Source organism: Trichoplusia ni, chromosome 7, assembly GCF_003590095.1.
Source record: "Trichoplusia ni isolate ovarian cell line Hi5 chromosome 7, tn1, whole genome shotgun sequence".
NCBI lineage: Eukaryota > Metazoa > Arthropoda > Insecta > Lepidoptera > Noctuidae > Trichoplusia > Trichoplusia ni.
In genome coordinates this window covers 1775646-1790367 of record NC_039484.1, presented here as the reverse complement: position 1 = coordinate 1790367, position 14722 = coordinate 1775646, and the positions used below count along the sequence as shown (strand labels likewise).

General features: G+C 36.3%; 2 protein-coding genes across 3 annotated transcripts; one reads left to right on the top strand and one right to left on the bottom strand.

Moving 5' to 3' along the window:
- Positions 1 to 1167: 1167 nt before the first annotated feature.
- Positions 1168 to 6634, bottom strand: LOC113496129 (helix-loop-helix protein 1). Of its 2 annotated transcripts, XM_026875253.1 has the most exons (3): positions 6307 to 6634; positions 4709 to 4837; positions 1168 to 2111 (listed from the first exon to the last, which is right to left on the bottom strand). In XM_026875253.1, the coding sequence occupies exons 2-3, from the start codon at positions 4828 to 4830 to the stop codon at positions 1814 to 1816; spliced, it is 420 nt and encodes a 139-aa protein (XP_026731054.1). In that variant the 5' UTR covers positions 4831 to 4837; positions 6307 to 6634; the 3' UTR covers positions 1168 to 1813. The 2 variants fall into 2 exon arrangements, with proteins under 2 accessions (XP_026731054.1, XP_026731053.1); XM_026875252.1 differs by lacking the exon at positions 6307 to 6634 and having other exon boundaries at positions 4709 to 4899.
- Positions 6635 to 8899: 2265 nt separating this feature from the next.
- LOC113495939 (NPC intracellular cholesterol transporter 1 homolog 1b-like) lies at positions 8900 to 12903 on the top strand. Its single transcript, XM_026874942.1, has one exon. The coding sequence runs from the start codon at positions 8997 to 8999 to the stop codon at positions 12726 to 12728; it is 3732 nt and encodes a 1243-aa protein (XP_026730743.1). The 5' UTR covers positions 8900 to 8996; the 3' UTR covers positions 12729 to 12903.
- Positions 12904 to 14722: the final 1819 nt, after the last annotated feature.

Here is a 14722-nt window from a genome sequence, read left to right as displayed (position 1 = left end):
CTGTGGGTTGGCGGTTTCAGATTCCGATATTCACTTTTGCGTTTGGAATCCTTATAAATCTCAAATTATATTATACTCCTGCAAGTTTGTATGTATGTATGTTTAAATAACTCTTTCAGACTCAAATGGCACCAATTAGCTCACCTCCTGTTTTAAACACAGATAAGCTATTAAATAATTTAAACAAGAGCGCTAGAAGGTATGGTATGGTAGGTATGGAATAAAATTCGCATGAATTAAACAAAACCATTTTAACTTAAAATCTTTTAATATGTACAGCAATTTTAATAAAAATGAAACATGTAGATTACACCATAAAATTGTGACTAGAACGATGGATTGAAAATATCAGCTATTTAATATAATATAATAAATTAAAGTATTAGCTACTTAAATTACAACTACTTTTATTTACAGGCTAAAAAACTAGAATAAATTAATAGGAAGACAAGGACTAGAGAGAATAGGCTATGACTAGGAGCCTACCATTACTACTAAATAATACTTTTAATTGAGTAAGCGAGATCCTGCTCTACCACATCAAAATTACTCTGTCTCGCTTTTTTTTAAATTACAGCAACTTTACTTAGGGCAGAATCCATGTGGACAAAAGACTGCAGAGTTCCTCCATCACCTTTACAGTAAAATTATTGTGTAAGAGATACGCCACTCCACGCAGTGTCGTATATTATCACGTTTCTACAATTGACATTAAAATTACTTTAAGGAAATGGTTGAACTAGAATCTCGTGGCTCAGTTACAACTGCACAAGTTGATCCATCACAGGTGAAGCTACGCTTGATACAGTCTGTGGATAGGTGACCATGTATGTCATGACGAGTTTCTCTGTGTTTCGGAATGCACTTGAAAGTTTAGACTCCGGCCATTTTTAATACATCTTTGACGGTGGTAGTTAGAAGCTAGAAAATCTGACAACCAGTCTTGCTGAGAGGTAACGTGTTGCCCTGGTTACTGAGTTGAAGAGGTCATATAAGCAGCCGCTCCTTGCAAAATACTGGTACATATATGTATCCGATTGGACTGGAAGCAAACCCCAACAGTCTTGGCCGTTGGATTAAGTTGCTAATAAGCCCTCTGAGCTAAACAATAAGTTAGAAACTAAATATGAATACGTTGACAATCAACTCCAAGTCAAAGATACGTTCTTTTGTTGGTCAAAGGCATTCTTTTTATCAAGAGCGGCTTCGAAATGATTGATTGTGAATTAATAAGTATATTAAATGTACAGGTGATACGGGAATGATATAGACCTAATTAACAGATAACTTATCGTTATCTTAGATATGGGGCCTTAAGTATCTAACACGTGACGGACACAAGCAGGACAGATAGCTTAAAGGAACATTTAAATATCCGATAGTGTTTTATTTTTTCGCCGAACTATGTAATTAGACAACGCTTTCACTGCGTTTCCATGCTATTATACTTGATAGACACTATCAAGAATAAGAGCATGTTTGGTGGATAATTTAGGGTAATGTTGGCAGTATCTGATGACTGATACAGATGCAAATGTTGATGAATGGTTCCAGGATCTACCATCTAAGATAGGCGATGTATCAGATCTAACTACTTTTTTTTCTGTTCTATTTGTTAAAATTTATAGGGCAGCAATGACATTCTTTGCCATGTGACTTTCATTTGTCAATTCAATGCATTTGCGCGATTTAACTCGCGCGCGAGGAAATTTTTTAGTCGATCGTAATTGTTGTCTGGGAGCAATGTTGATAAGATTTGCTCCGGGTGTATTATTAGTAGTGATCGCTACGTCTGAAGTTAATAATTGCAATCTTAAGCATCTAAAACGTGGTTTAGATAAGCGATATAGCAGATAGCTAGACGGAGGATTTCAATTTTGGACAGCTTTTTGTCCGGGGGTAATGTTGGTAGGAGACGGCGTAGGGCTGCGAAGGCCGCATTGAATGCTTCGACACGGATCCTCTCCCGGGTGGCGTGTGCTGTTCTGTACTTTAGGGTAGCCCTACGTCTTCTGCGTCGTTCTTCGCGGGACAGTCCTGCGCAAGGAGAACCAGCTCCACTTGATAAGTATGCCTCTTCGGATATCGCGCAGGGCTCTAAGGTTCGGTCTCTGTAACAATATTAATTGAGTAAATATACAGGACCTACGACCGTGTTTCGGAAGGCACGTTAAATTGTGGGTCCCGGCTGTTATTCCTACTTTGAAAGTCGTTACAGGTACAACCAAGGGGTATCGTATTGCCCAGGTAACTGGGTTGAGGAGGTCAGATAAGCAGTCGCTCCTTGTAAAACACGTGTACTTAGCTAAATCCAGTTAGCCGACCCGACGTAGTTGGGAAAAGGCCAGGCCGATGATGATGAGATGATAGATGATACCTACGAATAGAACACTTTTTTCTACCAGGATCTACGTATGCATACGTACAATGTTCGCGTTTGCGATCACTCCGCCAATTTAAACCTTTTTAAAAGCCATCAACCATTTATCGCAAATGTGGTTTTAGATAGTAAATGTTGAATCATATCATAAAGCCCGCTTAAAAAGGCTTTAATTACAATGTAGGATTGATTATCTGTTAATTAACTTTCAGGTGAGTAGTGTTGCACATGATGTCTTTTGTAATTGATAAATCTCAGTATTCAGATATTACACTAATTATACCTATTGTCTATAATAGGAATGACGGAATACTTGTTTCAATTTTCATTTAGTTTTCCCGCAAACGAGAATTGGTTACATTACCTACAGTGAATAGAATGTCACTGGAAATTTTCGTACATTTCTAATCCCTAACAATTTTCTTTCTCCGCCCGTATCTTAACAATAAAAAAATATTGTTAAAATATGGCAAAAATATGTCCGCAGTTTTTTTTAAACATTTCAAAGAGAGTTTAAGGTGAGTCCGAAACTAGTCTTTACCTACTGGAGGTACACTACGGAGGGAAATGTTTAACTGACCGCAATGCACAATTATCGGGTATAATTGTGCATTGCGCAAACTCCAACTAATTTAGTAGAATGAGATATTTGCACCACTGAGCATCTATTCCAATCAGGGATGTGAAGCTAGGTTTGAGTTTTTGAGAACCAAACAACAGAAAAGAGAAGCTATTCTCTCGTTTTCTAAGTAAGTTTCTCCCTTGGTAAGTATGCTGAATGGAAACGCAGCTTTCATATACCTCATTCTCCTAATTATGAATTTACGGATTAGCCCCAAAACAAAATAGCTTGCGACCTCAGGTGTTGTGAATCAATTGTATTAGTCATACCGATGGTATCAGCTTATCAGTTAGTCTATACTGATAGGTAAAGTAGATACAGGTAATAATAGTGATTAGACTTACTTTGGCATTAAACGAACTTTGGTAAGTGACGTGCTTAAATAACAACATGTTTGTCGCCACACATACTTAACACTGAATCAATTGAACCAATTTTATTCATTTACCCAAGTAAATGAATAAAATCAAAAGCCATTAATTTAAATTAGGCTACTAAGTACCACTTTTTGAATGTCGATTGAATGGACAGAACCCAGATTCGCTCGCTCATCACCGCTTCCTAAGCTTTCGCTGCTAGAGAAGAAACGATTCAACAATCTCCCCAGCAGCACGCTGTCCGTTTACAATACATAACGCAATACATTCGATAATTAATAATGCCTTAAATGAATATAAGTATATCGTGTGTCAAGTTTGTGGGGACAGCGTCAGGTAATTATTTGAAGTCAGTGAAAACAGCCTTAAAACCAAAAGACTAACTTACTGTGACTAAGTTCAGCAGACCGACCAGCCACAGTATACCTATAGGTATGCATGTCTAGTTCGAATAAATCTTCTGACTCATACAGAATGACTATCACAAAATACCACTATCATTTTTGATAACATTGCTTAAGTATTTTTCTTTTTATATAAGTAATTAACATCAGAGAGCTATAGCGCCAGCTATACTCGGAGTTTCTTAAGAATAAAATCAGAAATATTATATGCTATAGTGGCAGAAGGATGGTTCGATCTTGAAATGAAACTACTTTTACGGATTTTATCGCGGTTTAATTTTAGATTTTAGTTCCCGACGTTTCGAAACCTTTTCAGGTATCATGGTCACGGGCAGACCGTGTAAAAGTAGTTTCATTTCAATGTCTAACATTCGCGTAAACCTAAGAACCCACTATGGTTCGATCTGTTGAAGGAATGGCCACTGGAGCAGAAGGAAGCAAACCGCGAAGGGTTGCCCCTTCGTTGAGTAGAGCATTCGAGAGTTGGGCCACATTTGGTCCTATGGATGTTTTCCCAATATGAGGCGAGGAGGCCGATGGTCTTTACACGTCGGCCTCCTCACAACACGAGAAAGTGACCGGCCCACACTACTGGCTGGTAGAAGCCCGCGGTATATGAAGGATTGCAACGCATTGCCGACACAAAAACTCGGATGACGTCTGAAACTATCCGTACCCACCCCCAAAAGAGAAAAAAGAGCATTCGATGGAATCATGATGATTTCAGGTCAGGACTTGATGCTAAAAGCATCGGATCGGTAGTGTGGTGGAGCTGTGCCACGATAGGACCGCGGCAGTTGATTGATTAAATTCAAATAAGTCATTTACTTTGTTACAGATCTTGCAGGAACTATTATCAATTAAAATTGTGACACTTGTTGACAGTGTTGACAGTTCAGTTGAAATTATTACTGGTCTTGATTACCTTTTCCTTGGCGCCAGGTTTTCTCTGCCGGTGATGGGCAGTAGGGCCTCCCGGGGCTCTGCCAGCATACACGACAGGGAGCCATCCTCCATGCTACTAGCTGTCTCCAACCAACTCTTCATGGTGACTCTGTAGTCAAAAGAGAAATATATTTAGTAACAGGAAAGTATTTTTTGTCAATACGAGTTAGGTTTCAATTTCATTACACACACACACACACACACTAGAATTCAAATCCCAATTAAGGGAGGGTTACGTTAAAAATAGTAGAATGGACAAGAGGAAACTAAATCATTGTTTAAACCTAATATAACAAGTGAAACTTGATCAAAAGGAACAAAAATGTTCGCCCATGATATAATTTTTGTACTTAGTATAATCTCTCTTAGGAAACTGGGTAATAGATGCAATTAAAGGCCTAAAATCAGCTGTCCGATTCCATCCTCGATACAATTACTTACTTCTAAACAAGTGTAAGAACACCATCAAAGGAATCGATTCGATACGGTTAGCGGGTTTGATTCGATTACCAGAAGGGTTGGGGGCAATATAAAAAGAATAAATACGGATTTATTATCCCCTAAAGAGCTCGCTTAGTGCGAGGTGTGAACGCGTGCTGTATTATTTATCTCGAGAATATGCCACAGGGCAGCAGATACAGTAGGACTATAAAGATTTTATTGGAATGTAAGTACCTACTTCAAGTTTATTATATGAAAGACATATTTCCGAAAAAAAAATCGGTTTCGTACGGAACTCTAAAAATCTAGCGGTCAAACTAAACGGTACGATACGGTACCCGCAAAAGGTTGTGTTAATGTTTCAATTCAGAGTTTTATGCCAGACTGACCACTTTGTTATTAAGCTTTCTTTATAATGTACCAATATAGTATTGTATACTTTAAATTAAAAGTCATTAGTTAAGGCTTACCCTGGAATCAATTAGCAGTATTAAATAAGACGCTTTATACCGTGTGAATGAAAACACTTAATTTAAGTCGTATCTGTTTTTGAAAAGATTGACCTCAGGATTTTACATAATATGTAGGCAATTATCTAAATATAGGAAAGGTTGCCCATGACATATACTACTGTTTATTTTTACACTGTGGTTTTATATTTGTGGCCAGTCAATTCGATTTGATCAGGAATCAAAACATACGTGACTTAAGGGTTGTGTTAACGGAGTACGTTGGGTAACGTGACGTCACTTTGTTTTTATTGCCAGCCTTGAATTATTTATTTTGTACAGCTAAATAAAACTAGATATAATAAATATAAATCGTTAAAAATTAAGTCACCATTTTATTTTATAGGAAAATGGATTAATTACTTAAATGGTATTAAACTTCAACTTATGACATTTATAAAAAAGAAACACTTTTTTTTCTTTAAATTCTTTTTTTTATGTATACTGTTTTGATAGCGAATATCTTGTAGTAGCTCCTAGCTAGATATGTATTTATATTAATTTAAAATACATTAACCTATTTTTTTTTCTTAGCAGCACTTAATTTATTATAAAATATTTAAGTTCCATTTACATCTTAAACCTTTTTCGTTAAGTAGTACATTAAAAATGAATTTCAAACACTTACGTTATGTAATACCTAACCACTCTCAAAAAAGTCCTTTACTACATTCTTTAAAAAAACGACACTATAAAACACAGTTTTTCGCCACCAATTTGTTAAGCAAAATATTATTTTTATAGGAATATTTTAAATGTACCATCCCGGGTCGACACTGTTTCAAACTAACAGAGATGGCAGCATCCCTTGGCTTTTATTCCGCGTAAAAGGGGATGGACCATCCCTGTCGCAGGGGCGTTGCCAAATAACATTTAAAAGTAATAAAAACAATACTCAGAATGCTCAATATATTATTTCCCGCCAGAACATGAGTTATGTTTTTTTTCTTTTTAAATATAGCCATTTTGTTTTCTTTTTCTGTGTTCGTTTTTTAAATTCTGAAATATCATTCGATTATTTTATGCATTATTTTTTATTCATTTGTTCTTGAAATTTAGTATTTTATTTTATTTATTTATTGTATTATGTTAACTAATGAAGTGAAGTATAAAATGTTTTGAAAGTGGCTCATACATTTTTTGGATCAAGACATGAGGTTTGTACTCTATATTATTTAACTGCTATGATTCAATAACACAAATTGTTTAACAGCATTATTACTTTTATTAGATAGATGTCCGTTGTAGATTAATTTCGTGAAATTAAAATAATTGACATGATATTACTTTAGTTAAAGTAAACTAATCTATGATTTTTATATTAATCTTAATAGTGTTATCTTCATAAATCCGAAATTGTGTTGTTAGCAAAATTAAGAATTCAGTTTAATATCAAAAACAAAATTGAGAAATCATTGAAACTAAAGTACGTTTCGTAATGACCGATTACATCATTGTCATACGATTCTATGCCTTATCAACTTTCATTTATCGGTAACCACTAAAAACAGTAACAATGAGTCATTGTTTATTTTATATCGTTAGACTAATTATACCTAATAATAAATAAAGGAAACGGAAAACAGGATGTGCCTCGATTACGTGATTTTCTAAAAAAATAAAAGCAAATACATTTTCTTATTCTTACTCTTCCCTATCCATGTCCTACAAATAGGTTTAGACCTCTATCCATTTAAACTCGTTGCAGTATTGATCTTTTTACATAAAATTGTTATCGTTTACTTGAAGAGGTTATCCATGAAACGCAAAAATAATCATCAAGGACTGCTAATTCTGCTTCAGTTTGAAACGATAAAGCCATGTTCACATTTCGTAGCTTCTGTATTCTTATCCATGTCTGTGCACTCTTGGTCCCAGCATCTCGATCCCGCCCAGTCGCGTTTCCCGCCAATCCCGGCCGGCCACGCCTATCGATCCCTTCATCCAGGACGCAGGTGTTCCCAAGTAATTGACGCCAAATGGGTTCTACCCCAAACAGCTCGATATGTCTTGCCAATATTTAAGTTAGGTAGCTTGTTGTATTTTGAATAGAAAAAATAGTCCTCAATCGAGTTATCGAGTAAAATCTTAATTATGACGCAATGAACAAAAAGTTCATTGAAAAGGAAACTTTAATAGGTATTTAACATTAGTTTGCGATTGCAGCTGACCTTCGGTACGTGTTAATGTAGGTTGTCACCCATAAACAGGTTTATCAAATTAAGGCAAGCCGTTTGAGCGCGAAGAGGCCACTGACATACTCATAATCTTTGTATTCAGTAGGGCTTTTTACTTAAAAAAATCTAATAAATACGACAGAGATTTCTGAAAGACATTGGATACGCATTTTTTTATTATGTCAATAAAAATCACGTAGTTAAAACGCAAGTGGCGAAACGTATAGAAAAGTGGAAGCTAAAAACTTCACCTGTTTATCACACATGAGAGCTGATAAGTGACGTCACACGAGATTTGTACATGTATATTTTTCGTTCAAGCGGTATAATAAAATAAATCGGTCAAGAGTGAAACTGACTCACGACACTTAGAGTTCCGAAAAAATAGGGTATAGAAAAACAAACCGTTGCTTAACTTCGGTCTTCATTTTGGAGTCTAATTTAATAACAGCTGAGCTTTTGAGTAAGAAACCCAAGGAAGTAGTTATCCGATATTTTTGGAAATTTCTCTGACGGACTCCTTTCATGAGGTATTTAGTAAAATACCCAATTGCCTGTCGTCTACCTCCCATATCACTAATAATGTAACACATGATATTTTTTACGTAATACAGTATAAATAAGCGAACCACATAAGTTCCAATTAAATAGAAATAGAGGGATCAGAGAGGTCAGAAATATATAACATTATTTTGTTTGACAGTAATATGGGCAAGCAGACGCATATTCTCAGGCTGCTTTGGGTTAGTTATTTACTTAACATATGCTAGGATTCAATATATTCTGTTTCATCAGTTATCGCTTTAAGTTGATATCTGAAACACCCTGTAAATTTCCAGACGATTTCGTGTTTACGTCATCCTACTTCGGAAAATGGATCTAACGTCGTCTGCAGGTGTGTGGTTACTAATTTATTGCTGTAATTGTAATCATGATTATCTTTTAAAAACTGTACTACTTTTATCAGACCACCTGCGTTTATTTGATACATGTATATTATATTTAACGGGAAAATTATTGAAATTCTCATTTATAAGTTAGCGCAGGAACGGTTAACACGAATGGTGAAAAAATGTTAGTTAGTAGTAGTTTGTAGACTTATTAATGTTATTAGTGCTTAATTATTGGCGAGTTCTCCAATATGAAGTTTGTGACTGCGTTCGTATTATTTCTTAGTTTGTGGAGCGGTGCAACGGCTAGATGCCGTATGTATGGAGAATGCTATAATGTGGACGGATTGGATAAGCCATGTCCAGCAGACATAGAACCAGTGCAATTGATCTCAGGAATAGAAGATGAAGAAGAAGCAAAAGAAATCGTCAGTATTTTAAAAAACAGATGCCCAAGTTTTGTCCAAGACGAGGAAGGGAACGATTTGCCGGACGACCAGATATATACTTGTTGCTCACCTGATCAAATTATCAAGTTGTCAGAAGGATTAACTTTCGCCGAGGGGGTTCTTGGACGTTGCCCAACATGTTTAAGAAATTTCGCGAGACAGGTCTGCGAAATGACTTGTGCTGTAGATCAATCACGGTTTATGGACGTATACACACTAAAGGGGACAAATGATATCGAATACGTAAATGAAATAGATTACAGAGTGCATAGTGATTTCATGTTGGGAGCCCATGCGTCATGCGCCGGGGTCATAGTGCCTCAGTCTGGGTTACCAGCCATAAATCTCATGTGCGGGAATGCAGTAGTTTGTGACGCAGATGCTTGGTTTGGTTTTATTGGTGATGCTGATGCTAATTATATGACACCATTGCAAATAAATTTTCTAAGGAAAAACTCTACGGAAGATACAATGAACAAACGTGCTTTACCGTGCAATGAAACATTTGATGAAGACCTACCGTGTAGTTGTGTGGATTGTGGGGCTGTGTGCCCGATAGGAACTGAACCAGTTGTCCTTGATATTTGTACAGTTTTGTCCGTTCATTGTATTGGATTTTCTGTAGGAGTAGTATTTTTCGTAATAACTACTATAATTTTTATATTCTTAGCTTTTAAAGACAGACGTTCATCACTTATAAATAAATCTAAGGAATCGAAAGAAGGGAAACCGGACGTCAACAAGTTAACTCTTATGTTTCAAAAAATATTTGGAACCATTGGGAGAATTTCTGCTAGTCACCCCGTGATAGTAATTATGGTTACTACTTGGATCGGTTTCTCAATGTTCTTTGGCTTATTAAGCCTTAATTTAACAGCAAATCCTTTAGAACTTTGGTCTGCCCCAGATTCTCGAAGTCGCCATGAACTTGAATATTTCAACAGTCGATTTGGTCCGTTTTACCGCGCTGCACAAGTTTTCTTAACATTCGATCTGGATCCATTTGAAGTTAATAACGTTACCTACGGGCCTGCATTCAGGCTAGAAGCATTAGAAGAGCTTGTTAGACTGGAAAAGGCTATAATTGATATAGGTCGAGATAATGGGGGTGTAGTTTTAGAAGACGTGTGTTATGCTCCCCTTACAGTTCGAGGTCAAAAAACAACTCTCGACCAATGTGCTATTATGTCTGCAACTGTTTATCTAGGTAATGACCAGTATGATATTAATAATGCCACTTATCTTGGAATTATTCAAAACTGTATTAATAATCATTACGCTTTGAATTGCTTGGCATCATGGGGTGGAGGTTCCATCCCTGAACTCACATTCGGAGGCTATGACGGCAACGAAATATTAAGTGCAACCACCTTAGTCATTAACATACCGATTACCAATTATCTTCTAGCAGAAGACTTGCAGCCTGTTCTAGAATGGGAAGCAAAATTTCTCGAGCTTTTAGAGCACTATAACGAGAACCTGAAACCAGACTATGTGGTCGTGTCTTATGGTACAGAAAGATCAATCGAAGACGAGATTCAAAGAGTTTCTGTTGCAGAAGCCGTCCCTATCGCAATCAGCTATGTCCTGATGTTTATATATGTTGTACTTGCTCTAGGAAACGTGAGGTCTTTTAAAACGTGGTTCATTGACAGTAAATTCACAGTCGCTGTATGTAGTGTTGTTGTAGTAATTTTAGCGATATTTTGTTCGATGGGTACAATGGGGTATGCGAATGTTACGCTTACACTACTTGCTATCAATGTCATACCGTTTTTCATTTTATCAATAGGTATTGACAACGTTTTTCTTATGATTAATACTTTACATGACATCAAAAGTAATTTGAAATCGTTAGAAGGTTTTAATGAAAACTTAAGTACTGATAAGAAAACAAAAATGGTATTTGAGGAAATGATGCGCAGGGTCGGTCCATCGATGTTTGTTTCTTCTGTAACACAAATAACTTGTTTCGCTGTCGGCAGCCTGACTAATTTCCCAGCTGTTGTGACATTTGCGATATTCGCATCTATTTCACTGGGTTATTTATTCGTTTTTCAAGTGACCACAGTTGTTGCTATACTTGCCATTGATTACAAACGAGCAGCTCAGAATAGATTTGACATTCTGTGTTGCATTCGAAAGAAAATACTGGATGATGAAAGCCCGTTGCATTCTGAGACTTCCTACAAAGGTATCACTCAAAGATTAATGGAACCATACTCAAAATTCCTTCTGAATTGGCGTGTGAAAATCATAGTAGCGATTTTATTTATGGCAATGGTATCTATAAGTGTTATGCTTATTCCTCAACTTGAAATTGGATTGGACCAAGAATACTCGTTACCTAGAGATTCCTACGTATATACCTACCTTCAGTCAGTTAACAGTCTTTTGAAACTTGGGCCACCGGTGTTTTTTGTTCTCAAGAGTGGATTAAACTTTTCTGATCCGGTTCATCAAAACGTAATTTGTGGTGGACAACTTTGTAGCGATGACTCGTTGACCACTCAAATATTTTTGGCATCTCAACACAGCGAGATAACGTACATAGCTTCGAGTTCGAATTCGTGGTTAGATGATTTCATTGATTGGAGTAATTTATACGGCGGTTGTTGTAAATATAACACTACAAACAATGGATTCTGCCAAAGTACAGACAATTCAACAGAGTGTTCGTATTGTGTCATTGAGAAGTCAGATTATGCAAATGGCCAATTGCGACCAAACAAGGAATCTTTCCAAAGATACATTCCATTCTTTTTGCAAGATGCGCCCACTGTTGATTGTAACAAAGGAGGCTTAGCCAGTTATTCAGCCTCTGTTAATTACGAACTTAACGCAGATGGCCTTGCTTCCGTCCAGGACACTAACTTCATGGCTTACCATACCTCCCTGGCTACTTCGAAAGATTACATAACTGCTATTAAATATGCATATGAAATCAGTGATAACATTACTTCTGCAATTAAACTTCACACAGGCTTAGATGTTGAAGTATTTCCGTATTCTGTTTTTTTTGTTTATTTCGAGCAATATCTGACGATGTGGGGAGATACTTTCACGACTATATCATACAGTTTTATTGGTGCCCTGGTACTCAATCTATTGGCGTCTGGTTTTAATCTACTGACAACTTTTGCAGTAATGTTTACTGCAATTCTTGTCGTGCTAAACATGATGGGCATCATGTACATTTGGAGTATTCCTCTTAATGCCGTGTCTTGTGTCAATTTGATTGTATCCATTGGTATAGCTGTTGAATTCTGCAGCCACATCGCTTATGCTTATAGCACAAGTAGGCTCCAGGGGAGAGATAGAGTAGCGGATGCCATCCAATCAGTAGGAGCTACAGTCATCACCGGTATCACGTTCACGAATATTCCGATTATCGTATTAGCATTTTCTTACACGCAGCTGATAGAAGTATTTTTCTTTAGAATGTTCTTCAGTTTGGTCATACTTGGATTCTTACATGGGATGGTATTCTTCCCAGTTTTCTTGTGTTATTTAGATAGTACATTTAAACAGTAACTGATGTCAAAATAAACAGATCTTGAAGTTGTTGTTAATGTAACATTTAGCAATTAAATAATTGTTCTGATTAAACATGTTATGTAAAAGTCATTAGAGTAAAACAAAGATGATATCATCGGCTTAGACATAAGACTAGCATAAGATTCCCAATAAATGTATAAGTTTATTAACAGTGACGTTGTTTACATTTTCCCTGCTGATATACATATATGTTCGAGAAGCTATGAAAAACTAGGGTCTAGGCTGAAATGAGAATGATAATGTCAAAGAAAAAAATTAGGCAAAACTTCACCAACATACACCGATATTTTTGTTGTTTATTATCATGCCTGCCAGTTTTATTCTTATGCTAGCCTCAACCTTAGCAACAGTACTTGAATGGCTATGGTTACCTACATCTTCGTTTACGACTATTTACATGTAAATGAATTGTTTTTTTAGCCACTTTACTTCTGATTTTCATAATTATCGTGGCTATTCATGGCAGATATTAATTATACTGCGGATTACACATTACATAAATGTTTGAAGGGAATCAATTTAGTATGTCTCTTATTTGCTGCAAATTTAGCAGATAAACTGAAAGCGGGGCAATATTGTTTTCTTTAACAATTTTATTTATCTGCATAGGAAAAAAAATGTTAAATGTGAACTTTAGGTTTTCTACTGTTATTAAAACACTTTTATCTAGTTAGTACCTTTCGTTTTCTAGTTGGAGACATTTTTATACTATACTTAAAAATAGCTATAAGGCTTAAAGTTAATAAGAAAGATTGTTTTTTAAGAACTTTAAACAGCGACTGATCAAGAGTTCTGACCGCCCTAGGCTAATTATGAGGATGAGCCCCCACTAGTTGTGTTACGGACGGCCTAAAAAATAGTAACTGAGTACAGTAGTAGTGTGAAAATTTTAACATGGTAAAATTAAAAATTAAATATTTATATTAAGGTGTAGCCTCATGAGTCGGTCGTAGCTCGTTTGCAGCGACAAATCAGGTTACGTGATATATTGTAGTGATGAAGCTCAAAATGTTGAGCTTTGTCGCTGGGAAAAGATCATAGGTAATTAATACACTATCTATAGAATAGAGAAAAGAAATAAAAACGATCGAGCGTGATTTATGAAATCCTATTTCCTGCATTTGTATCACTGCCACGGGGTACGAATGAGGTTAGGAAATCAGCAACACAGCTTATCTTTATCGCTGCAAACGAGCGACCAGCGACTGCATGAAGCAGCAACTTTTTGAATCGCGGGAAAATTTAAAATGGGGTCACGTGATCAGATTTGTCGCTGTAAACGAGCGACGAGCGACTAATGAGGCTACGCCTTTAAAAAAAGATGAGAGGCATCATGCAAGTTAAACATTTTTGCAACTGATTACTGATTTATTCCAAAATTATAGTAGATAATTATTATTAAATTATACAAAAGCCTTTTTTCGTACTTTAGCATTTGCAAATCTTTCCAATATTTTTTAAAATTAAAATTAATATAATCCCCACATTCGGGAACAAGCATAAAATATTAAAACGTTTTATTAACTGCAACAAACCCTTTGGGGTTCTAGCAGAAATAGAGTGCTCGGTATCGGTGTCAGATTTTGAAAACTGCGCCAATTGGACGCATTCTTCTGGAAAGGTTTCTTCTAAATCATAATCGAGATCGTATCGTAGATTCACTCACACTCAGATTGTATCGTATTCTATTCTTTATCGTTTAGGTTGCATTGTTTAAATTCCAAAATTTGTTTATCATCACGTATAAGCGCGTTCCTGAGAGACGAATTAAACAAAACTCGCACTGGGCACTCTGTTGCCAGCTTACCCACTCGCTCAACCACCGACCGATTCGAGTAACAAGTCAATGTTAGTAGTACGCGCGCTTTTTAAAATTTATTGCTAATAGGTATCAGGGACTCTCAAGCGCATCTAGTTTTAATGTTTCGTCTCGGTCTAGTTGAAATATTGATGTAGGGTAGATGCAATGA